This window comes from Elephas maximus, chromosome 2 (genome assembly GCF_024166365.1).
Source record: "Elephas maximus indicus isolate mEleMax1 chromosome 2, mEleMax1 primary haplotype, whole genome shotgun sequence".
NCBI lineage: Eukaryota > Metazoa > Chordata > Mammalia > Proboscidea > Elephantidae > Elephas > Elephas maximus.
The window spans coordinates 135,096,455-135,121,921 of record NC_064820.1 but is presented as its reverse complement, the minus strand read 5'-3'; the positions used below and the strand labels follow the sequence as shown (position 1 = coordinate 135,121,921).

The 25,467-nt window shown below is 40.2% G+C and overlaps 1 protein-coding gene across 3 annotated transcripts in view; it reads left to right on the top strand.

Moving 5' to 3' along the window:
- Window positions 1–25,467, top strand: part of PRDM6 (PR/SET domain 6) — a 142,077-nt gene that overhangs the window by 77,825 nt on the left and 38,785 nt on the right. For all 3 annotated transcript variants that reach the window (XM_049873565.1, XM_049873564.1, XM_049873563.1), the window contains 3 exons: window positions 3,613–3,740; window positions 7,247–7,371; window positions 17,810–18,152. In XM_049873565.1, coding sequence (XP_049729522.1) covers window positions 3,613–3,740; window positions 7,247–7,371; window positions 17,810–18,152 — 596 coding nt within the window. The remainder of the gene's footprint in view (window positions 1–3,612; window positions 3,741–7,246; window positions 7,372–17,809; window positions 18,153–25,467) is intronic.

Here is a 25,467-nt window from a genome sequence, read left to right as displayed (position 1 = left end):
TCCTCTTAAACTAGATGAGGAAACCCTGGTGGCATAGTGGTTAAGTGCTACGGCTGCTAACCAAAGGGTCAGCAGTTCAAATCTGCCAGGCGCTCTTTGGAAAGTCTATGGGGCAGTTCTGTTCTGTCCTATAGGGTCGCTATGGGTTGAAATTGACTCGATGCACTGGGTTTGGTTTGGTTTAGGTATACTAGAGGAGGAAACCTGGTGGTGCAGTGGTTAAGCGCTACAGCTGCTAATCAAAAGCTCGGCAGTTCTAATCCACCATGCGCTCCTTGAAAACTCTATGGGGCAGTTCTATTCTGCCCTATAGGGTCACTCGCTATGAGTCGGAATTGACTTGACGGCAGTGGGCTTTTTTTTTTTTTTTTGGTTTTATACTAGAGAAATAAACAGAAACAGGAAGCAGAGCTTTCTGGTCCATTGTGGCTCTTTTAAGAAACACTGAAGTTACTGGTTTTTATGTAAACACACACCTTCTAGGTTTGTTTACCAACTGAATCCTCCCCCACAAGGTGTTTTTGAAAGCACTGCTATGTCAATTTTTTTTACATGTTGCTGTAAAAAAAAAAAAAAAAATTAGCATAGCTCACTTATAAAAATACTTTGTGGGGAGGGCACAGTTGGCAAACAAACGTAGAAGGCACTCGTTATTTGTGTAAAAATACGATAACTGTTAACTCGTAACAGCACAGACCAGAATGTGCTAAGTCTTGTCTTGAGCCCAATGCGTAGGCACAGTGTTTCAGCCTCCCTGAAGAACTTTGGTAGGAGGTGCTGGCCACATTAGCGTGATGAGTCCCCTTGAAGGAATTCCACATGCTGTGGATAGATACAGTTGTTACTTCTTGACATTTATGAAGCTTTTAGATATTTCTGGGGGGTGGGAGTTGGGTGAAACAGATATAATCAGATCTGTGTTTTGAAAGATCATTCTGGCTCCAGTTTAGACAACAGGTTGGAGGTGCTCAGAAAGGCTGCAGGGAGATCAGTTCAGAGGCTATTGCCATACTTCAGGTGTGAAAAGAAGCTGATTTGGGCTAGGATGGCAACATGGAGAGGGAGAGATAGAGGTGCACCCAGAAAGTATTTAGGAGGCAAATTCAACTGGGTTTGGTGATGGCTAGGCTTTGGGGACTGCGGGAGAGAGCAGTATCAAGGTCGAATGTGTGTAGTTGGGTGTGATTGGGTGTGTCGTTTTCAGGTCTCAGTAGGTGCATGGGATTCTCTTTACAGTGTCAGGTGAAATATAGTAGTATTAGTATTAACTGAGGCCAGAGATGCCCAGCCTCACACAATATGCTACATGGTGTGATACTTGAAACAAAGCCTTATGAATAGCCATCTACTTTTCCTCAAAGCAAGTAGCAGTTCATATGAGGCAGGCAAAAAAGATAGTTTTCATTCTAGTCACAGTACACTCACTTAAGGAGATTATTGCTGAAATGAAAGTGTAGGAGGAAATGCTTTTTATACTGATTTTAAAGACTGACAGGCTACTGGCTGGTGCTCAGACAAGCTAACACATAAGGTGGCACCCACTACATATGAGTACTAAAAAAATGTGTGAGTACTAGAGAGTTTTTACTTGCCGTTGGGAATGTCGGCAAGAAGCACAGAGGAGGATTGTTGTGTGTACTTCTCAAAATGTTTCGTAACTGTTTTCACCAGCAGTCTTCATGGAAGGTTTGTACACAGGGGAGGGACATGACAAGGGTCTGGGTCATTGACATTTTTGGCTCCATTATAGATAAACAGTGGTGTTAAAGGGAACCTAATGGCTTTGTTCAGTGTCACATGTGCTGTCAGCAGCAGACTCAGGGTTGTGACTTTGAATCTTAACCAGCTTCCTAAAAAAAAAAAAATCATAGCATAATCTAACATAAATATGACATCTCTCATTAGATTGCTCATGGAGCAGATGTATCTACCACATTAAATGTTTCCATTCTCTGCCATCTTCCAAAAACTAAGAATTTAAAAAGGTCATTAGCCTTTGATGTAATATAATCTAGGAATAAAAAAGTAATCTAGGAATCTTTTCATTCTTCTCAGGCTAAATTGATTATCTTCTGTGATCACTGGGGCTTGTTTACCCTGTCCTAACTTCTCAAACAATTGTCCTTATTAGATTAATGTTTGTCTTATTTGTGGGGGTTGGTGGAAAGGCTGGGGGTGGAAAAGAATGAGTTCAAAGGGGAAAAAAAAAACTCTTCAGCTGTTTCAAAATGACTGGTGATAGTAAAAAGAAACTGTCATCACCAAGCCTTTTGGCCCTCAGAATAGAAATACTGAACTAAATTAATATGAATGACTATATTAATTTCAGAAACCCTGGTGGTTAAGAGCTACGGCAGCTAACCAAAATGTCGGCGGTTCATATCCACAGGCGTTCCTTGGAAACTACTGTGGCAGTTCTACTCTATCCTATAGGGTTGCTATGAGTTGGAATCGACTCGACAGCAAAGGGTTTGTCTTTATATATATATATATATATATATATAAATTTTAAGTCCTAAATGTAACCAGTAAGGACCTTTGTAAGACTTTCATGAGTGAGAGACATATTATTTTTCAGGATGCTTTAGAGGAAGTGCCCCATTGCTGATTTTAATTGAAAAGATCCAGTTGCACCATGGTCCTTCTGAGAATTGTCCTCCTAAGAGACACTTTTAACTGCCCCTTACATCCTGGATGCCCCCAAGACTGAGGATGACTTCTAGAATTGCTGCAGATGTGTACCCCACATCTCCTGCTCCTCTAGCTACCACATCCCCAGAAGTGTCCTGGATCTGAACTGGCTTCCAGAAGGGGAAGCTGTTTCCTTTGCTGCTAGCACTGATTCCACGTTTGTTTGGCTAGCTAGTTGTTTTGCCAGATTAGAAACTGATTTCATGTTCTTGAATGCTATCTCGAAAGAAAATCTGCTTGAGTCCATCTAAGACTATAATTATTAGAACAACTTCAGTTAAGAAATTTAGAATCCATAAGAAACAGCTACTTTTTTTCCTCCCCTTTTCGAGGGTCTCTCTTTTTTGATGACTCCTCTCCTAATAGTTTCAGGTCCTGACAGCTGAAGCCCTACATCTTCTGTGAGGTGAGAGTCCATTTATTTTATCCTAATCAGAGTTTGTATCACCAGTTCTTTACAGCTTCATAGTGTCACCTGGCTTGTTGAACAGACGTTGACTGCCTCCAGAATGCTGTCAAACAGCCATGTGTTTGAGCCTGGGGGACTCTTATGTGGAAGTTCCAACAATGTCAATGGGGCCTCTCCTTTCAGCTTGCTTTGTTTATCCAGCAGCTCATTACTTAAGACTAGCCTGTCAAAATAGGTTAAATATTCTTTGGGAAACATGGTCACATCCTTGAGATACCACGAATGTGTTTAGTGCAGGAAAGATTGGCTCGATAAGAAAAACACGATCAACTTGCATCACCAAAAAATATTTTCTTGTTATTCCAGTTGAGTTTCCACAAGCATCGATAAGCACTGACAAACGTTAAGGGCAATAAATTTCTGCAGCCGACACGTAAAGACACCAAGGGAAGCAGGGAGAATGATTGCTGATGATTCGTTCTAACTACTTGACCTTCTGACCTCTTCTCTAGATATATGACCAAGATGGGACACTACAGCACTTTATTGATGGTGGGGAACCTAGTAAGTCGAGCTGGATGAGGTATATCCGATGTGCAAGGCACTGCGGAGAACAGAATCTAACAGTAGTTCAGTACAGGTAAAGTATATCTTGATTTACACTTACACAGCTGGAGCCCTTTGGCTTGCATATACGAATTCAGGCTTGCTGCTAGTTTTGAAAAAAATCCTGCAGAACTCTAAAAGGACTGGCAAAAAAAAACCTTTTTTTTTTTTTTTTGCTAGATTTCTGAAACCTCCTTGCGACTGTAACTTCTCGAGAATTCAGGAATAAATAAGGGTGCTAGCAGAAGGCCTCTTTCACTCGGCGCACATGGTAAAGTTACTACAATATCATGGTGCCACTGTGGTCTGAATGAGCCTGGCACACCCACTAATTTGGAGTGTTTCCCTTCAGCAGATGTGTACACACAGATCAAGGAGAAGTTCAGAGATTCAGCCTGCGGTCCCTTGCATTCAGGCACCTTCAGGTTGTCTCCCAGTGGGAACAGCTTCATTTGCATAGAGGCATGGGACACAAGAGCTCTTAACCTTCCCAAGATGGCCCACCTCTCCTGCTCTCCCAGAAGGTGCCAGAGCATTTAGGTTTGGCCCTTTAACAATTCAGGATATATTTCAGGTGATGAGGTGGTTCCAGACCACAAAGAAGCTCCCAGTTTCCTGAGGTGGTTGGACAAAGGGTAACAAAGACATGGTGGAGCTACCCCTGTTTGTCAGAGTCAGGTACAGAGGCCTCTCGGGAGCTGAGAAGCAAGATGAGCTCTAATGTGCTAAGCCACATCTGCTCGATGCACCTGTTGGTCAAACATTTTCACTTACAGCCAGAGAAGGGTAGAGTGGAGATGAGAGGGCACAAACAAATCAAATAGGGGGGAAAAAAAAAAGCCCTACCACTGAGCCTTCTTTTTTTCAAAATCCCTCGAAAACATGTGCCGTATAAATATATGACCTCAGTTATAAACAGCCGTGTTCCCTTTAGAATAAGAAGCAACTGTTTAGCTTTATTAGGGACCACAGACACATCAAAGCAGAAGGCCCTGTGCTCGGCCACTTGGAATCTCGCCTATGGCTATTTATTTTCCTTTCCTTTTTTTGGTTTTTAAAACTCAAGCTTAAAAAAAAAAAAGTTCTCCCCCTTATAGGTTAAAAGCTGTACAAATCTGGCTTGCTATCCAAAGGCTCCGATTCAAAAGTAACATATCTGAGCAGCTTGTGATTCACAGCCTTGGTTTCCTCTGCACTTTCATTTCATTAAAATAATGGTTTAAATGTAATAGTATAAGACGGTATTTAGTTATGCTGCTGGGTTCGGGCCTTATTCACCTTTGCTGCAGCTGCATTTCGGTCTTGAAGTTTTTATAAAGCTCTGAGCTAGAAAATAAGTAAAGATTGTGCTTGTCCATTCAAGGAGAGATAGTTTGGCTGGTTCTTCTTTTGTAATGAGTGCTCAGGGAACACTCCAGGCAAATTCTGGATTCGGAAAAACAAGAAAACCCTAAGAGAAAGGTAGGCATGAGTCAGCCATTACATATCTGTCAATATTAAGTGGCTTTTACAACTCCTCTTTCATGATAGCGCTTAAACTTCGAGTTCTTTTCTGCTGATCTGTTTTCGATTACTTCAAACCTTTATAAAGTGAACTACAAAAACACAATTTAGAAAACTGGCATCCATCACCAGTGACCACGTCCAAGAGTAAGAAAATAGAAAAGTTGGACCCTGAAGAGCCAGCCTAATTTTTATTGTACATGAATGTCCTCTTCACAAAAAGTCAGCTGGTTTAAATTCATTCTGTTATGATTTGTAATATCTAAATGGAATTTTCTTCAAAGCACCCTTGATTGATTGACCCTTAGCTGAACGTTTTGTTTTTATTTTGAGGCTGACAATAATGTTTGTTGGCATGTGTTCTGCTTCAACTGCGTTGGGACGCCATGAAGCTATCTTTATGAGTCATCCAACCACAATACTAAATACATGTCAGCAAAGGAAATATTATCTGAAAAGGGAAAAATCCCTTTGATGTGCTTCAACATGCAGAGATTTCTGCGAGTTTTGGAAGCTCTGCCTGCTTGTAAGAAACGGTGTACGCTTACACATTTTTTTCCCCCTTTCGGCCTACTCTGTGCCTCAGAAGACCACCCATTGCTCAAAAACAGTTCCGCTCTTTCAGCGGCAAAGTGTGTAATTTGGTTTTAGCACATTCATTTGCTGGGCGCTGTGTTTATATTAAGGGAAGCCAAGCCGAGAGATGAAATGTTACAAGGGTGAAGTACAAAGTAGACTCAATTTTTCTCAAGTTAGGAGATGCCAGTGATTTATAGCCCGGCTCCAATTTTGATTTTTTTATGTAGCAGTGGAAAGAATTAATAAAATGCACAGCTCTTGGAAATGTGGAGGGAGGAAGGGTAAGCGAGGGCTGGACAACTGGCTGGAGTTTTTGTCAGATATTCATAGAATGTTGGGAAAAACATTCTGCTTAGCTAGCAGTGCCCTCGTGAGACAGAATGGCAGCAAGTAAGGAAAATAACAAGATAAATGAAATTTTTGCAGCTGCAAGTAAAATATTGAGAATCTGCTCTTTTTTTTTTTTTTTTTATCGATCTTTATGATCCTATTGCCAAGAGCCACTTTATGGTGACAAAATATGTTGACAAGTGCATATCTCACTGCCATGAAAAATGTGGCAAAGGATTCGCCTTATGTCTGCAGTGTTATACAAGAAACAAATTGCCCTGCTACAGCCAATTCCTTACAGAAAGGCTAAATTTAAGGCCCACCAACCCTAAACACTTTTATCTTGAACTTAAGGCTAATAAAAAAAAAAAAAAGGCTAATACTTGTAGCAATTCCTCATTGAAAAAACCAGTCACAGGCTCCTCATTTTTTTTTTTTGGTCTGTAGATTTTTCTTTACAGTACGGAAGCTGTTATAAAATGTTTATTTCTTGTTACCTCCGCTGTATCATTTCAGAGTGTAATCTTTCAGCCAGAGTAAAGTGCTCCTCTTGTGTTTATTGAATTTCCATCCATTTCACATAAGAGGGGTTTTCTCTTCTCTTGTATCAAACTTTAGAAGAAAGGCATTGGAGAGGATTTTTATTTCTCTCAGGCTTTATATCACAGAGGTGCTTTATTTTATTACAAATTTGGAAAACCCCAATGCCAACTTGCAAGAATGCATTAATGCCTTTCCTTCAAATAAGAAATAATATATTATTTATATATGGCATTGGGCTACCAGGGTCTGTCATTTGCCAAGAGAGAATTTTCTCATTAGAGTGAGATGGATTTTTTTTTTTTTTTTAATGAACTCTTGGCATCTGCTTTCTCTTGGGCCAAATAACTCTCTCTTGAGTTAAGAAGTTCTATGGAGGGATACTGTGGAAATAAACCCTGGGCTGTTTATCATACTGGGTTACAGGCTCTAATTGGTTGTTGGAGACAATAAGGTGGGTGCAGATTTATTATAAACAGAAACCGTTTAGGTGGAGCTGGGCAGAATTTTTCCGGGGCAATAAAAATGTGGATGGGGGCGCATGAGTCCTATCTATTACTAAGCCGGGTTTTCTTTTGTTTTGAATAGGTCGAATATATTCTACCGAGCCTGTATAGATATTCCCAGGGGTACCGAGCTTCTGGTGTGGTACAATGACAGCTATACGTCTTTCTTTGGGATCCCTTTACAATGCATTGCCCAGGATGAAAACTGTAAGAATTTATTTTAGCTCTGAATTCACATCTCGAAATACCTGTTTCATAGCTACCTTGTTAAGAGTGTTTTCTTGAGACTCTGGAAACGTGGTTCACTACGGTACATGACGCAAACGTGCACAAGTCTGTTCCATCCTTTTCTTTTTCCTGTATGTCTTCTGCCTCTTTAACAGGGCGTCTTAATCTGTACAGACCGATCCTTTTTCATCTGTTCACAATTTCTTGGCGCACTCACAATAACAGTAGCATTTTTCCTTTTGCCATAGTTTTAAACAATCTCTACCAGCAAAGCTACTTCCGCTGATATTACTGAGAACCTACACACTATGTCTGGTTCTATGCTCAACACCTGAGGGGGTTACGAGAGCAGCATAAGATATAACTTGTGCTCTGAAGGGATGTACAGACTTCTTGGAGGCACACTGTAAGCAAAAATGAAACAATGAGCAAACAAACCAAAAAGGAAACAATGAGAAAACGATACCATCAAGGTTAACACTTCCTCCAGTCGATTGGTGTACTACGTCCTAAGTAGTTACTGCAGTGAAAAATGGTAGTAAAAATCATAGACATATGACTGAGGATTTTGTGTTTTTCTAAACCTCTCTGTCTAGAAAGAACCACGTAGTTTTCTCCTATGGCAACCATTACCTTCAAAAAATAATGTTGAGGCAAAGGCAAACTTGCAGCAACTTCCACTTTATATTTTTTGTTTTCAATTCTTTATGAAATATTATAAAATGACTTGCAGTATTTGGAACAGAATTAGATAATTTTCATGTGCTTCAGTGAGAAACACTGGTTTCAATGGTGTTATTTTGTCACCAAACGGACTAACCCATGGGCTGATAATTTGGTGTTATGTTATAGAAGAGGGAACAGAAAGAGCAAGAGCTTCATTCTGAAAAAAAGTGTTATTTTGCTTCTCCACTTACGTTCTCACAAACACACATAACTCCATTAAAAAATTCTCATATTATTACCCATCAAAATGCTGATGATCAGATATTTCTTTCCATCTTATCTCTTTAAAAAAAAAAAAATCCTCAAAATGCCTAATACTATCAACTTTCCTTTTTTATCTTACCCTAACCCCAAACCAATCTCAAATTAAAAAAATGAATCTTTGGACATATAGTACGTTCCTTTTACTTCCCAAGTTTCCATTGGAAAGTTTCTGTCCTGCAGTGATACCCCTGTTTGAAGGAATGTCTGTTTTCCTAGGAGAAAATCTCAGTGTTGGACATACGCGTGCGGTCAGTGCTAGAGGCAGATATGGAGATGGAAACCAGGATGCTCTGTCTTGCCCAGAATGACTCCATGCCCCACCCCACCCACCACATACCCCTGAAAGTAAATCTAGATTCACGCGTAGAAAAGCATCCATATCAGCCCCACTGATTTGCTGACATGGGCCTTTCTGTACATTGGAACCTTAGCATGACCTCATCTGCTAAAGTGTGGAATCTGATCCAGAAGGATTTCAGAAGTGCTATAAGATCCTCTGTTTTCTCCTTTAATATAACTTGCTATAGACTCTGAAGAAGTTGTTGTGTGTATGTTGAAGTTGTTGTGGTATGTCTGGAGTAAATATATGGCACCTAAAGTTCTAATGTAAATAGCACATAGCCCAAATATTCATTCATTGCTCAAATATTTTTGAGCATCTACTATGTGGCAATGTCTTTGCTAGGTGCTGCAAATACAATAGTGGATAAAACAGACAAAAATCCCTGCCCTCATTAAATTCTGGTGGAAGGAGACAGATTAAACAAATAAGTAGCTTGTCAGATGGTGATGAGTGTGGTAGAGATAATAAAACACAGAAGGTGGCTAAGAAGTGCCAGAAGTTGGGAGTTGCAGTTTTAGAGAGTGATCGGGGTAGGTGACATTAGAGGGTAACATTTGTGCAGAGTCTTGAAGGAGGTGACGTAGCAAGCCATGTGGTTATTTGGGAGAAGTGTGTCCCATGCAGCCGGACTAAAAGTGTAAAGGCCTCAAGATGAGAATGTTCCTGGTGTGTTGCAAGAACATCACCAAGGCTGGTGTGGGTGAGGAAAGTGAGTGAGGTGAGAGGAGTTAACTCAGAGATGAGGGGGCATAGGATCTCTTCAGGCCCTAGGAGCCACTGTAAGGACCCTGGCTTTTACTCTGTGTAACAGGGGGGAGGTGGGCTGTTGCAGGGTTTTGAAGAGAAAAGTGACATGATCTGACTGAAGTTTTAAGAGGATTTCTCCGGCTCCTGAGTGGAGACTAGCGATTAAGGGGTGAAGGTGGAACAGGGAATCCAGTTAGAGCCTCTTGCAGGAATCCAGGGGAGAGGTGATAGTGGTTTGGATCAGTGTGGAAGTGGTAGATGTGGTGAGAAGTTGTTGGATTCTGGATATATTTTTGAAAGTAAAGTCAACTGCATTTGCTGACATGTTGAATGTTGAGTGAGAGGGAAAGAGAGGAGTCAAGGATAACTCCAAGGCTTTTGGTCTGAGGAACTGGAAGGTTGGAATGACCATTTACTGAATTATGAGTCTGAAATGGAAACTGAGGAATGGTCACTTAGGGAGTGTATTTCTTACCCTGGACATGGATCCTCGGAGGAGAAGTCACACATCTACAGCACAGTTCCACCTCATGCTAATACATGGGCAGGAGGGGTTGAAGGGTGGAGTGCAAGATTTGGGGGCCTATGTGCTGTTCACAGCCACCTGACAATTGGTTAAAGAGTGCACCATTTGGTCTTCAGGTTCGGTGTCATGGTGCCATTTAAAAACGCAGTTTCTTGAAACAACATATGGTTTTCTTTTCAGTCCTTCTTTTCCCTTATAGTCCAACCTATTCTTGAGGTTTCTGATCGGAATATTGAATAAGCTCTACCAGAGTATATATCATATCATTTAGCACCTGAAATCCTTGGAAGAAAATTCACAAAGCCACAAGAGGCTTTTGAAGTATTGTGCATTCAATAGGAAAAGTAAGCAACTCTTTTGCGTTCAGTACAGAGCTCTAAGTAAGGGTTGAGGGAAGCTGAAAGGGAATTAAGTCATTGACTAAAATGCTCAACAGTGACAATCTGTCCTTCCCCTAAGGTATTACTGGAATTTTATTTCCGTTCCTGTCCCAAAGTCCATGCATCTGCCATGTGACTGGCCACCCAAGAAAGCAGCAGAAAGCTTCATCAGATAGTGTGGGGGAGATATATGATGGTGACTCTAACTCTAAGACGGATTCTCATTCCATATGATTCACCAAGAGACCTGGAGATGCTTTCTAATGAGGGTTCCTTATTCTGTGCTGAGAAAATACTCTTGTGTGATTTAAAAGCACAAATGTGTGAAAGGGCCTGGGCAGATAATTTAACAGATAGCCTTCCACAGCCCTGAACGATTTAAATCATTTCAACCAGATTCGCACTTCTAAGAATATTTTTATTCCACTGAGCTTGCCATGAAATAAAAATTCAATTCTGACTCATAGGGACCTTATAGGACTGAGTAGACCTGCCCCGTAGGGTTTCCAAGGCAGGAACCCTGATGGTGCAGTGGTTAAATGATTTAGCTGCTAAACAAAAGGTCAGCAGTGTGAATCCACCAACCGCTCCTTGGAAACCTTATAGGGCAGATCTACTCTGTCCTATATGCTCCGGTTTGGAATTGACTCCATGGCAACAGTTAATCTTTATGGGAGCAGACTGCCACCTTTTTCTCCCATGGAGCAGCTGGTGGGTTCAAACCACCAGCCTTTTGGTTAGCAGCTGAGTGCTTAACCACTGCGCCAGCAGGGCGGCTTCAGTTACCTTAAAAAAAAAAGCTTCTGGAGATCAAAGACTTATTTGATAAAATGCCTCCACAGAGCTTCCTTATAGTGCTATGCACACAGTAAACAAAGCTCACTGGATAAATATTGAGAATTAAAATTTTTTTTTATTGTCACGAAATACATGTAACAAACCATTTCAGTCACTTTTATATGTACATTGAGTGACGTTAATTACATTCATCATGTTGTGCAGTCATCACTAATTATTCAGAATTTTTACTGCCATTATTGGAAGGAATTAAATATTTCAGCCAAATTTTTCTTTGTTAATGAAATTGATACACAGACCAAGATTTTCAAGGAGAATATGATTGTGCTTGGTGAAAAATACTTATTAAGCACTTTCATTTATAAAAATATAAGTTTCTTCCCGTGGTTCTTTCAACATTGAAAGTACACATTTCCTATTGAGCGTGTGTGCAGGCAGCGGGTTCAGGCTTCAGCCGCTGCCCCCCTCCGTCAGCGGCTGTGAGGCCGTCTGCCCACTCGCTCCCTGGACAAGCCATTGAAAGCCGCCTTGACTCAAAGAGAAGACAGCGTTTCACAGGCGTTTGGGTTCTGGAAGCAATTCCTATGTTATTTTCTTTAAAAAAAATCATAGTTATAAATGTAATAGAGCTCCAAAGAGAGCCACTCCGTCCACTGTGGGCCTTTCAAAAGAACCTGAAGGAGCGCCTGTGTCGACAGATTGCATCCGCAAGAAGGAATGAGATTCCCCAAAGCTTCCAGTGGGGGATTAGCTCCTGCAGAGTGTAAAGACCATGGTGTATTCATATTCATTTCAGAGGAAATTAAAAAAAAACCTGGGAATAAATGTTAAACAAGTCTTCCTGCTGCTTTTTCTGTCTCAGCATATGAAGCTGAGGTAGCAGAATGTGAAACTTGATGGCTTCACAGGAGTTGCTGCACCGGAGTAAACCCAGCCTCGATGAGGCCTGCCTTTTCCATTTGATTTTAAAGGCACAAAATAAAAAGGGGCACCTCTGTAAAGCGCCCCTCACCCCTACCATCCCACCAACCATGAGAAACCAGTCCCAGGGTAAAGAAGGCCATACTTTAAGCTTTATACATGTGTTGTTTGAGGAGATTATAGCATAGCTCAGTCCTACAAGGGTACTGAACATCAGTATGCAAGACCCTATGGGAAGCATTGTGGTGGGATACAAAAACTCGGTCCTTGTGCTCAAGGAATTGGATCTAGAAGTCAAACATGCAACTACAATACCCAAGACGTTGTAGTGCCACGTGAGATACGCAAGGAGAATATTTTTCACGTTTTAATTTTTCTGAAATTGGCAGATGTCTTACAGTGACTGGTGACACAGTTACAATGGTGTGACTTTATCTAAAATTAAACTTCATCTAAAATTAGTGGAATTTTATATTTTAATGAAACTGAGTCAATCTTTTCTGTAAAAACATGTTCAATATCCGTCTCTCCCACTACTAGAGTTTAAGTGGCATGAGGGCAGGGACTGTCTTTCTTGTTAACCTTGTACCCACAGCACCTAGAACAGGGTCAGGCATGTAATAGATGCTCAGTAAGTATTTGAGAACTGAATGAATGGCCAGAGGAGTTAAAATAGCATTTAGTTTTGTTGATGCTGAGTTTGCCTCTGTCAATGTTTTAATTGTCCAGGATTTGATGAGCTCAAGGCTTTGAGAATTTATCCCTTCCCTTTAATCTTTGTCTTTACACAAAGAGATTTTACTAGTTCAAAATGTCTCTTCACGTAGAAAACACTTGGTCTTTTTAAACATTTTTAGTTAGCCATCTCTGGGCCTTTTGAAGCTGTCTGTATTGTCTCTCTTGAGTTGGGACAATATAGTGTTTTCTGTTTCATTCCTTATCCCCACTCTGGTCATTTCCTGAGTTTTGTTAGTATTTTTTTTGTGTGTGTGTGTGTGGTTTAAGTGAAAGTTTACAAATCAAGTCAGTCTCTCATACAAAAATTTATACACACCTTGCTATATACTCCCAGTTGCTCTCCTCCTAATGAGACAGCACACTCCTCCTTTCCACTCTATATTTTCGTGTCCATTTGGCCAGCTTCTGACCCCCTTTGTTAATAGTTTTGATTGTCATGGCCAATGAGGCTGATACTTAAGAAGAATAATCTTTCGTTTCTTTTAAGTCCTGCTTTGAAAAGTTTTACCTTTTAGACCTCTAGAACCCTGTAGAAGTTCTGCAGGGTCATTTGAAGATCAAAATGGTTACTTTTGTAAGAAAAATCTAATCCTATTCTCATTTTTTCTTCTCCCTAAATGATAGGATTTGGTAGGATTGAATTTATTCACAAGTATAATAAAGGATCATGGCAAAAGTAGAATCTAGAGTGCAGATGTTGCTGCCCATAGCTGGAAGATGTATTTGTTGTGTGGTGTCTCAGAGAGGAAAGTAATAAAACTAATTTTATTCTAACCATCCCCATTCTCATTGCCTAAATATTATTGTTGTCATTATCATTAACCCAGATCCCATGTATCCTGAATTATTATGCATATTTGTATTTTTTTTCTTTATTATCATTTTGACAGTGATCATTAAACTTACAAAAAAATCGTTGGCCCAAATTCTTTTGTTTGATATCAAGGTAATGTGACCTTAGCAATTTTAAAAAATTCATTTACTAGATTACTTTCCAGGAGCATAAGGGAGAAAGTAGAATCTAGAACCTATACTTAGTATAGTTATTTTCCTCTCAAGTGCATTTTAATCCTCTTCTCAGCGGTGAAGCTCTGGCCAGTTTTGCTCTTTCTCATGCATGTGGATGACATCTTCATTCTCCAGTGCATTCCTTCCTGTTTGTCCAGCATTTCCCAACCACAAGAGCTTAGTGTCACCTGAAAGTTTGTAGGTTTTCCTGTGCTTTGCCTCTTCGAATTAGTTACAAAGGGCTAAACAGAGTTCTACCTTGAGCTCTGACAATGCTGCTGTTTTTATTTTTTTATTTAAAAAGTGCCAAAATATGGTAAAGCCTTCCTCCTTATCTTTCATTACCTATTTAAAAAACTAAAATTGGTGTGAAATAAAATATTTTTTGAAAGTCTAAAAAATGTTCACACTGTTTGATGAGAAACTAGTTTGTTCTGTAGTCCTTCATCCAAAGTTCAATTAAAAAAAATAATAGTAAATGTTCACAAATTCCATATTGATTATACACTTATGCCCCAGAAGTCAAAATTGTACATATTTATAAATAAAATATAAACATATAAAACATATATGTGAACGTGTATATATGTATATGTACATCCAGTTGCTACTGAGTCAACTCCGATTCATGGAGACCATATGTGTGTCAGAGTAGAACATAGCAGAATCCACACAGGGTATTCAGTGGCTGATTTTTCAGAAGTAGATTGCCAGGCCTTCTTTTCCGTTTCATCTCTGGGTGGACTTGAACCTCCAGCCTTTCAGTTAGCAACTGAATGAGTTAACTGTTCACACCACTCAGGGACTCCATGTACATATACATATGTATAACTTGTATGTAAATGTAACATGTATACATGTTTGTGTATGTTATTTATATGTATGTGTGTGTGTATATAGATATAAGCCCTGACGGCATAGTGGTTAAAGCACTGCTAACCAGAAGGTCAGCGATTTGAACCTACCAGCTGCTCCGTGAGAGAAAAATGTGGCAGTCTGCTTCCATACAGATTTACAGCTTTGGAAATCCTATGGGGCAGTTCTACTCTGTCCTATAGGGTTGCTGAGTTGGAACCTACTTGACAGCACCTAACAACAACTATACCTAAGCGTATATGCATATACATATATATATATGTTGTTGTTGTGTGCCATCAAGTCGATTCTGACTTATAGCCACCCTATAGGACAGTGTAGAACTGCCCCATAGGGCTTCCAAGGAGTGGCTGGTAGATTCAAACTGCTGACCTTTTTTGGTTAGCAGCCTGAGCTCTTAACTGCTTTACCACCAGGGCTCTTACATATATATACATACACACAAGCACACACACACATATGCATATATAAAACCTGTTGCCACTGAGTCAATTCCGATTCATATCGACCCTATAGGACAGAGTAGACTATATATATACAAACTCTACTAGCTAGCTGTAAAATGTCCATGTTCTTTTTGAAATACAACTGATGGGTAGATTCACAGGAGCATGGTCAGAAAACACTGCCCTAGAAGTCAGAAAGCTATAGTGTCTAGCCTGGCTCTGTCCTTGCTTGAATGTGTGACCCTGGACAAGTTCCTGGACCTCTTTGGGCCTTAGCTTTTTTCATCTGTAGGAAGAGAGGGCTGGATTAGATCAGTGGTTCTCAACCCTGATTGCACATTAGAAGGACTTGGGGAACTTTTAAAATGCAGATGCCCAGGCCTTATTGAGAAATTCTTTAATTTTTAAGAAAAAATTCTCCCCAGTGAGTCTATCGTGCAGTCAGGGTTAAGAACTGCTGATTAAACATCTCTAGGCTCCTTCCAGGACTGATTCGCATGCTTTGTTTTTCCTTCCAAAGACAGGATGTGCCAGGCTGACAGTGCCCTGTGGGCACAGCCTTTCTTTTTATTGGATCCATTTAATACATGTGATTATTTGTACCCAATGCTTTCTGAGAAGAAGAGCATACTGTAGTGGTGGTATGCCATGTTGCCACTAGGCCATACTTATTTTTATGACTACCACTGTCCCCATTTTACAGATGGGAAAACTGAGGCACACAGACTGAATAACTTGTCTAGGATTGCCCAGCTAATACCAGTAATGGCAGGAACTTAACCCTCCTGTGCCCCCACACATGGCATCTACCGGTCCACTCAAGCACAGTGCACCCTGGAGTCGTGTTCCTGTACCATTCCCTTTTCACAGTTGAGGACACTTGTGTCTTCACACTCCGTAAGAATCTTCACAGTGGTCTGTAGCAGGGCAGGAGGAGAGCTCCCAGTTCATCCCTCCGTGTGGCCGTGAACCACTGACGAACAGCCTCATTTTGTTTCTTAGGTCACCAGTCTTTTTGCCAATCATCCTTTAAAAAATTTTTTGGTCTCAAATTTCCTTCTCTTGACCGCTCTGTAACTTTTAAATTCTCTAACCCTTGAAATGAGCAATAAATACATTTTCCTGACACAGTGGTTAACTTTTTAAAAGAACAGTAATTTTTAAGTGTATTGGGTTTTAATCATCCCTGGACCTATGGATAACCAGTGAACACTTGATAATATTATTAATCCAATAACAACTTTAGAAGAAGAAAATCAGTTTTCAAGTATATTCGATTTTCCTTATCAAAATTGTTTCATGCTTCTAGTTCCTTCTCCACTGCCATCAACCCAGTTTAGGTCCATTTCCCTCCATTCCAGTCTCCTGTCCTATTATGGAAATGGTGGCTACTGCTCATGTAGGCCCTATAATGAGCATTTTGTCACCTCATTTAAATCTCAGAAAAGGGATTTAAAGATAAGGAAACCAGGGGTCATGGAGGTCAACATCTATTTTGTGTCAACCATGGGCCAAGCTCTTTGCTAAATGTTATCTATGCATTATCTCATTTAATCCTTAGAGCCATCATTTTACATTTTACCAAGGACGGTGTCAAGTATAGATATGTTCCATAATTCCCTGAAGTAGCAAGACTAATAAATAGTGGAGCTGGGTAAAATCTAAGACATCTCAACCACTAGGCCATGCTGCTTTATTTTTGTAATTATTACTACCACTGTCCCCATTTTACAGGTGAGAAAACTGAGGTACACAGAGATTAATAACTTGACTAATCACTCAGCTAATAAAAGACAGAGTCAGGGTTCAAAACTAAGCCTGAGTTGCAAGCACCGTACCTTGTAGGTTCCCACACTTACCTCATCCACTGTGCACCCTGCTTCTAAGACATACCTCATTCTGGCCCGCTCTGCACAGATTCTTCTTTCATGCTAGTCCTTTGCTCAGGAACAGGCTATGTCTGTTTCCTAGGACTAAAGTCTTTTTATCAGTTTATGTTTTTGGACTTTTAAAGCTTTTTTTTTTTTTTTAAGGCCTGCCCACCCCTATACTCTTCTTATTCCCACAGTGTCAAGAACCTCTCCCCTGCTGGGTCAGCCTGTCTCCCTGTTATTCCCTCAGCATGCCAGACTATTCCTGTCTCCAGTTGTCTTTCATATTGTTCCCTTCATTTCTGCAGCCAGCTTTCCTTGAATACCTGTTGTGTGCTGGCAAGGTCTGGTGGAAGGCCTAAATCCTTCATGTAGCCAAGTTGAACTCACCTTTTCTGTGCTGCTCAAGGCTACCTTCTGGGGAAACCCTCCCTGCTTACTACCCCATTACTGTGCCTCCATCTGAGTGCCCATCAGACCCAAGGTGCAATGTGGAGCCTCATTATGGAGTCTTATATGTCTCAGGTCTTAGGTGAACTCCGTGAAGGCAAAGATCATGTCAGATCAATCCTAATGCCAAATAGATAGGCATTGATTGACATATTAATTTGTGATAATAATCATCAAGCTGTGTGTTATTACGTTAATTGTGAGTCCAGAAAAACAAGTTTTAAAAATGTTGACTTAAAGGAATTTTTTTTTAAATGCATGTTATTTTTCTTACTTTAAGGGCTAGTAAAACTGATCTTCTAAAAATATTGCTGTTCTCCTAGTAAATGTCCCTTCAACGGTCATGGAAGCCATGTGCAGACAAGACTCCCTGCAGTCCTTCAACAAGGGCAGCAAACTGTCCCCGGCCACGCAGCAGCGCTCCGTCGTTTTCCCGCAGACTCCGTGCAGCAGGAACTTCTCTCTCCTGGATAAGTCTGGGCCCATCGAATCAGGATTTAACCAAATCAACGTGAAAAACCAGCGAGTTCTTGCAAGCCCGACTTCCACAAGCCAGCTCCACTCAGAGTTCAGTGACTGGCATCTTTGGAAATGTGGCCAGTGCTTTAAGACTTTCACACAGCGGATCCTCTTACAGATGCACGTGTGTACTCAGAACCCCGACAGGTAAAGTCTGACCCCTACTGCTCCCGGGGTGTTTGCTTAGTGAGACCCACTGCTTGCCTTCCAGCCAGCTTCCAGTTGCCTCCTCCAGATGCATCCCTGGGAAGACCCTGTGATGAAAGGTGTGTGTGTTCTGGAAGGTCCGAGAGTAACACTGGGGCATTGCTCAACTTCACTGTTACTAGAGCTGCGTGAATGGGCTGGTGACTGCAGACAAGGAATCTGTACTTGCTTTCTAGACAGTTCTAAGTCTAAAGGGGAGCAAAATGGGAGGAACATTTATGAATATCATAGACGGAAAAATGAGGTCAGGATAATTAGAATCCTCTCTGTCTTCCAAAGATAATATAGCTTGCTGCTCTGCTGCTGTCACGGCCGTTTCAGGGTTCACCTCCAGTGTGCCGTGGGTATGAACTTAATTAAGTAGAAAGAGGTAATGAATTGGAATTTTTTGCTTAGTAGTGTTTTTCTTCAGAGCATGCAAACCCATAAATCCTGCTAAGCTGTCAAAAGGAAATACCTACTCTGCTAGTGATGTGGAGGAAAACAGATGCCACTTATTCAATAAACTAATATCCACACAGAAGAAAAATGTTGACTAGATACCTCAGAGTCAAAGTTGGTTTGAAAGTTTGTCAATAAAGAATTTTATGGCCATGAACTGAGGATGAAATTTAGCTGAACAAGTGAATTAAAATTTCAGGTACTCTGACGAGTGGCACAGTAGATATAATGGAACTATTATTTATGAATCAAAACCAGTTTATTCGACAGCCTTGATAGCTGGCAGTGCAAAAGACAAAAATGAAATTAATTCAATAAGAAAGGATTGCTTGTGTTTTATCTCTCCTTCATGTCCTATGAAACTTTGATTAAACCAAAATATCTAAGAATAGCCTTGAAAATGCATGTTGACTATAAAACAGAAAATAATATTTATAATGAGAATAGGAGACTGGGAAACAGGACTCCTGAATGGTTTCTTAATTTCACCACTGCTTAACCTTAAGCAAGCCACTCAGCTATCCTTATTTAATAATATATACTCGGGTTTCCTGCTTCAACTCAGCAGGATACAGCAGTATGCCCAAAAAAGCCAAGCAAGGGCGGGGAGAATGGAGATGTGGTGGGGTGTGTGTGTGTGTATATTTTCGAAAGTAATAATAATTTTAGAGTACGTATGCACATTTATATGTATATATGCAGTTACTTGTGCCATTCTAATAGCCACTGCTCAGAATCAAGCATTGCTGACAATAAGGTTGCAACATTTACGTCAGGGCTGTATCTTCACAAACTTTGACTTTCAATAGAAGGAATGCTCCTGGTGAAACTATCAACAGATTTCTGCACATCATAGTCCTGTTAGCTCTGGAGGTGATACAAAAGTTTTGAAAATATTTTCCTCATTCAGAAGGGTTGTTAAAATTTTTGCCCTTCTTGTAGCTTATCTATTTTAAGTTCATAAAACATTTTGATTTTTTTAATAGAAAAGATGCATGAAAATCTTATTGCTATAAACATGCTTTATAAATTGAGTGAGTGCAGAGGGAAGGATCTCTGATGTGCACAGATTCATTGTAGATGCAATGTAATAAATGAATGTGCAAGGTAAGATAAAATCATGATTAAAAGTTTCTGAATTCTGGAACTCAAAGCTTAGCTTTGAGTATGACATGACTTCATGCCGAATGTCACATAAAGCAATGAAAACCTGGCAGAATAAGTAGAAAGCAGACTATTTTGTCTGACTGTAGTTACACTTAGAAAATCATATTTATATTATGGTTTAAGTCCCTATAAAGTCTACTTTGTAAAATAATAGTGTAGAAAATGTACATGGACAAAATAACATCTATGAGAGATCGCTGAATAAATGCTGATTTTAAACTAATTTGGAATTACTGGCAAAAATCCAGGTAGTATGAGACTCCCCTCCTGTACTAGATCCTGATGGGCTTATTTGACTCAGAAGCCCAGGTGTCATGTGGCCAGGACTTCCCAGATAAGGTGAAGTAATGGGTGCTTGCTATCTGGGTAAATAACCAGAGTTGGAAGGAATGACTCCAGCAGTGGGACCATACTTCTCCCTTCCCTGTGCTTGTTGGTGAAGACCTGAGAGGTGGTTCTCATCATTCATGAATAAATTAAAATTAAGAATTATGACTTTAAAAAATCAGTCATGAAGAACAAAGCTTTTTAGTGTTGATGTGGAGATGCTTGAATTGTACCATCAGGTCTGAGCTGATTTCCGAGGATAATGAGGAAATAGAGAGAAATGTCCAGTCACTTTGACCCACTAGCTTCATTCTAGAGAGGTAATTTTCTTTTAGAACATAAGACTGGAATAGCCCTTTTTCATTCCAGAGCCTAGGATGCCTACCTTTGTACCAGAAAGTTTGAAAGGAAAAGGTAATCTCATAATTCTTAGCCACATGCGTGAATTGCTAAATATGGGAAATGTATAGAAGCACAATGGAACAGTCAGTTTGATCACGATGGTAGCTAAATTTGGAAGCTTTTCTGTTATTATCCATGTGGAGACTTCCGACTCCCGAATATAAGTATATATTCTTTAATGATCGACTCCGTAAATCAGCTGGCTTTTAGTCTTTGGCAGTTTGTGCCCATTCAGCCATAAATGGTAAAAAAAAAACATAGAACCTAAAAGTCAGAAAACATCTCTCATCTATTTGGAAAAACTCAAACGCTTTTATTTTGATAGGAAAATCTTGTTAGAACCAGGGGCAAGAGAGACACAAAAGACAAAGTCAGAAGATAAACAGCTTAGAGTTACAAACAGGCCTGAATTTGAAACAGGCCCCAGAATCTTAGATCCAAAAGATTTTTTTATTCAGTGAATTGAATGTTTGGTCATGAAATCCCAGACATTTGAACCTTCATCAAAGAGACTGTGTGTCTACATCCATGAGTTTTTTCACGTGAGGGTCCATCACAAAGTCTATGCCTTGATTTAAAGGAACAGATCTGTGGACACCCAGGGATGCCAGACTCAGCATTTTTCACCACTGTCGTGTTCACATCAAATGCAGGAAAAAAATTTCTGTTTGAGAAGAAAACATTCCTTGATGGTTACAAGGGTGGGGAGGGAGGGAGAGGGATATTTACTAACTAGATAGTAGACAAGAATTGTCTTCGGTGAAGGGAAGGACAACACACAATACAGGGGATGTCAGCACAACTGGGCTAAACCAAAAGCTAAGAAGTTTCCTGAATGCAACCAAACACTTTGAGGGACAGAGTAGTAGGGGCAGGGGTCTGGGGACCATGCTTTCAGAGGACATCTAGGTCAATTGGCATAACAAAGTTTATTAAGAAAACGTTCTGCATCCCACTTTGGTGAGTGGTGTCTGGGGTCTTGAAAGCTAGTAAGCGGCCATCAATGGGTCTCAATCCACCTGGAGCAAAGGAGGATGAAGAACGCCAAAGACACAAGGAAAATATGAGCCCAAGAGACAAAAGTGCTACATAAACCAGAGACTACATCAGCCTGAGACCAGAAGAACTAAATGGTACCTGGCTACCACCAATGACTGTCCTGACAGGAAGCACGACAGAGAGTCCCTAATAGAGCAGGAGAAAAGTGGGATGCAGATCTCAAATTCTAGTGAAAAGACCAGACTTAATGGTCTGACTGAGCCTGAAGGGACCCGAGAAGACATGGCCCCCAGACTCTCTATTAGCCCAAAACTAAAACCATTCCAGAAGCCAACTCGTTAGACAAAGATTAGACTGGACTATAAGACATAAAATGATACTGGTGAGGAGAGCTCATCTTGGCTCAAATAGACACATGAGACTTTGTGGGAAGCTCCTGTTCAGAGGAGAGATGAGAAGGCAGAGGGGGACAGGAGATAGCTGAATGGACATGGGAAATACAGGATGGAGAGGAGGAGTATGCTGTCACATTACAGGGAGAGCAACTAGAGTCATATAAAAATGTGTGCATACGTTTTTGTATGAGAAACTGACTTGAACTGTAAACTTTCACTTAAAGCACAGTAAAAAAGGAAAAAAAAATTTGACCTAGCAAGGTGGGAATCAGCACTAAAGACAAAAACACACCCAAGAGGGTCCAGGAGCCATAGAATTGTTATTTCATGGTTTTGATTTGTTAATATTAAACGAACAAAAACAAAAATTCTCTTCTTCCTTTACCCCAGGCTACTGACTTTTTCTTCTTCTGAGCAAATTCAAAGGGAAGAAGGTATTGGAATCTAGATTAACCAATATTTTATTGAGGGACTTCATAAACTTTTGGGTTTTGCATAAGCTTATTGTCTATGCCAGGGCAGCTCGACTCACTTGTGTTTGAACCAGAAGTTAGAAATCCCTTTTCTCTTTTGTTTTTCTGCTGCAGAAACTCCCAGCAGTCCCACTGAGGCGGGGGGGGGGGGGGGGTGGCGCTCCAAAAAGGGGTAAGCAAAGCCCTCAATCATGGTGAATTATTTTCTGATGAATATGTTCTCTTTTATTTTCTGCAGAAAGTGTTTTTATAATGCTTATCTTTACTTTGTTTAATTTGCATCCTTTTTCTTTTCCTTTCTCCTTTTTTGATTGTTTGTGCCACATGGGAAGGTCTGCTTTCAGCAACCCTGGCACCATCAGCTGTTCATATTTGTTTTTCAAGCGTCATTGTTTGTAATTGGATGGTGGTACCAGAGGGGCAAGTGACTCTAGAAGGTGCTGTTTGGTGGGAGGAGCCTGGAGATAATCCATCCCCATAATAGTTTCTTTGGAATGTATCCTGTTCTTGGGTTCTGCTTTTTTGGTTTTTTCCCTCCAAGTGTGAAGGTTATCTTCCTTTTAGCCTTCGACGTTCTCCAGGCCCTTTGGCTCTGCACTTTTGTAACTTCCCTGAAATCTCCTTCTCCTTAATTTTTTTTTTACACAGAGCTAAGTTCTTTTCACACTGCACATGGCCAGCAGTGACCTAAGTAGTGCTCCCTTTGAAGTCTCAGGAGATTTTCACTTGGACTTGCTGACACGGAATAAGGAACAGAGAATGTGGCCCCAACTAAACAGCTTTTGTCCTGGGGGCTTTCATGCCATGAAATAAAAATCAAAGAAGGATTAATATTTTGAAACCAAACCACTCTTAGTTTTGTTAAATGTTTCATCCCTTTCCTATGTGTACAGCAAACCAATTACAGACTCAGAGCAAATGAAGTGCACATTTACTAGAGTAATCTTTGGCAGAGGAGCTGCCAGCTACAGATAATGTGAGAGGATGTACAAAATTGTTTTACTGCTTTCTTTCAGCTTAAAATTTTAACAGCCTTGATATACGATAACTAAATCAACCAGGCTTTGACTGTTTTTTAGTTATTTCTTTATTGAGTGTGGAGCACTTTCTGGTTTTTCATGGAGCTTGATTATTTCTGTGTTGGAACTAGACACATGAGGCGACTTAAATTTAAGTTAATCAAAATTAAGTAAAACAATACTTCAGTTTCTCAGTTGTATTAGCTACCCGTCAAGTGCTCAACAGCTACATGTGGCTAGTGGCTTCTGCATTGGATAGGACAGATATGGAATATTTCCATCACTCAGAAATCATTCTATTGAACAACACTGCTAAGGGCCTCAAGTAGCAAAAGAGCCATAAACTGTTTCCGGGTGTAAGATGTTGTCCCTTTGTGAGGAACGCTCATTTTGTGTGCTTTGAGAAGAGTGAAAAATTGTATGTGTGTAGTGACTTGAGGTTAATAAGTGTTTTAGAAAGGAGATGCCCATTTAGTTGTGTAATGACATGAGCTCCTAGAAAGAGTAAAGTTGCCTCAGCACTTAAGGATCTCAGTCCCCATATGCTTCTTCTAGTCTGACACATCAAAAGTAGACAAAATCTGCTGCCTGTATTTTCAATTTGGAGTTGAATTTGTAGCCAAAAGTTTAATAAACTAAAGTCTTATTTTTGGCCAGACCTTGAAAAATTTATGGAGAAATTACTCATCAGAATAAAAAGTGGGATAATGGCAACTAATTCTGTGCCTCAGAGGACATTCAGTTGTAAATTGAGAGGTGGTAAATTAGGTCATGCGAATAGAAGTGCAGGAAGCATCAAAAGAAGATGCAAGGAACACTCAGAATCACTGTACCAAAAAGAATTAGTTGATGTCCAGTCATTTCAGGAGGTAGCATGTGATCAAGAACCGATGGTACTGAAGGAAGAGGTCCAAGCTGCAACGAAGGCATTAGCGAAATACAACATTCCAGGAGTTGATGGGATACCAGTTGAGATATTTTGTCTATGCCAAGAAATTCAGAAAACAGCTACCTGGCCAACTGACTGGAAGAGATCCATATTTATGAGTATTCCAAAGAAATGTGATCCGACAGAATGTGGAAATTATCGAACAATATAATTAATATCAAATACAAGTAAAATGTTGCTGAAGATCACTCAAAAGTGGTCACAGCAGTACATTGACAGAGAATTGCTAGAAATTCAAGGTGGATTCAGAACAGGACATGGAATGAGGATATCATTGCTGATGTCAAATGAATCCTAACTGAAAGCAGAGAGTAGCAGAGGGATGTTTATCTGTGTTTTATTGACTATGCAAAGGCATTCGACTGTGTGGATCCTAACAAATGATGGATAACATTGAGAAGAGTAGGAATTTCAGAACACTTAATTGTGCTCACGCAGAACCTGTACATGAACCAAGAGGCAGTCGTTCAAACAGAACAAGGGGATACTGTATGGTATCAGGAAAGGAGTGTGTCAGAGTTGTATCCTTTCACCATACTTATTCAGTCTGTATGCTGAGCACATAATCTGAGAAGCTGGACCATATGAAGAACATGGCATCAGGATTGGAGGAGGACTCATTAATAACCTGCAATATGAAAATGATGCAACCTTGCTTGCTGACAGTGAAGAGGGCTTGAAGTATTTACTGATGAAGATCAAAGACTATAGCCTTCAGTATGGATTGCAGCTCAACATAAAGAAAACAAAAATCCTCAAAACTGGACCAGTAAGCAACATCATGATAAACGGAGAAAAGATTGAAGTTTTCAAGGATTTCATTTAACTTGGATCCATAAGCAATGCCCATGGTAGCAACAGTGAAGAAATCAAACGATGAAGTGCATTGGACACATCAGTTGCAAAAGCCCTCTTTAAAGTGTTAAAAAGCAAAAATGTCCCCTTGAGTACTCAAGTGCACCTGACCCAAGCCTTGGTATTTTCAGTGGCCTCATATGCATGTGAAAGCTGAATAATGAATAAGGAAGATTAAAGAATTGATGCATTTGAATTATGGTGTTGGTGAAGAATATTGGATATAGC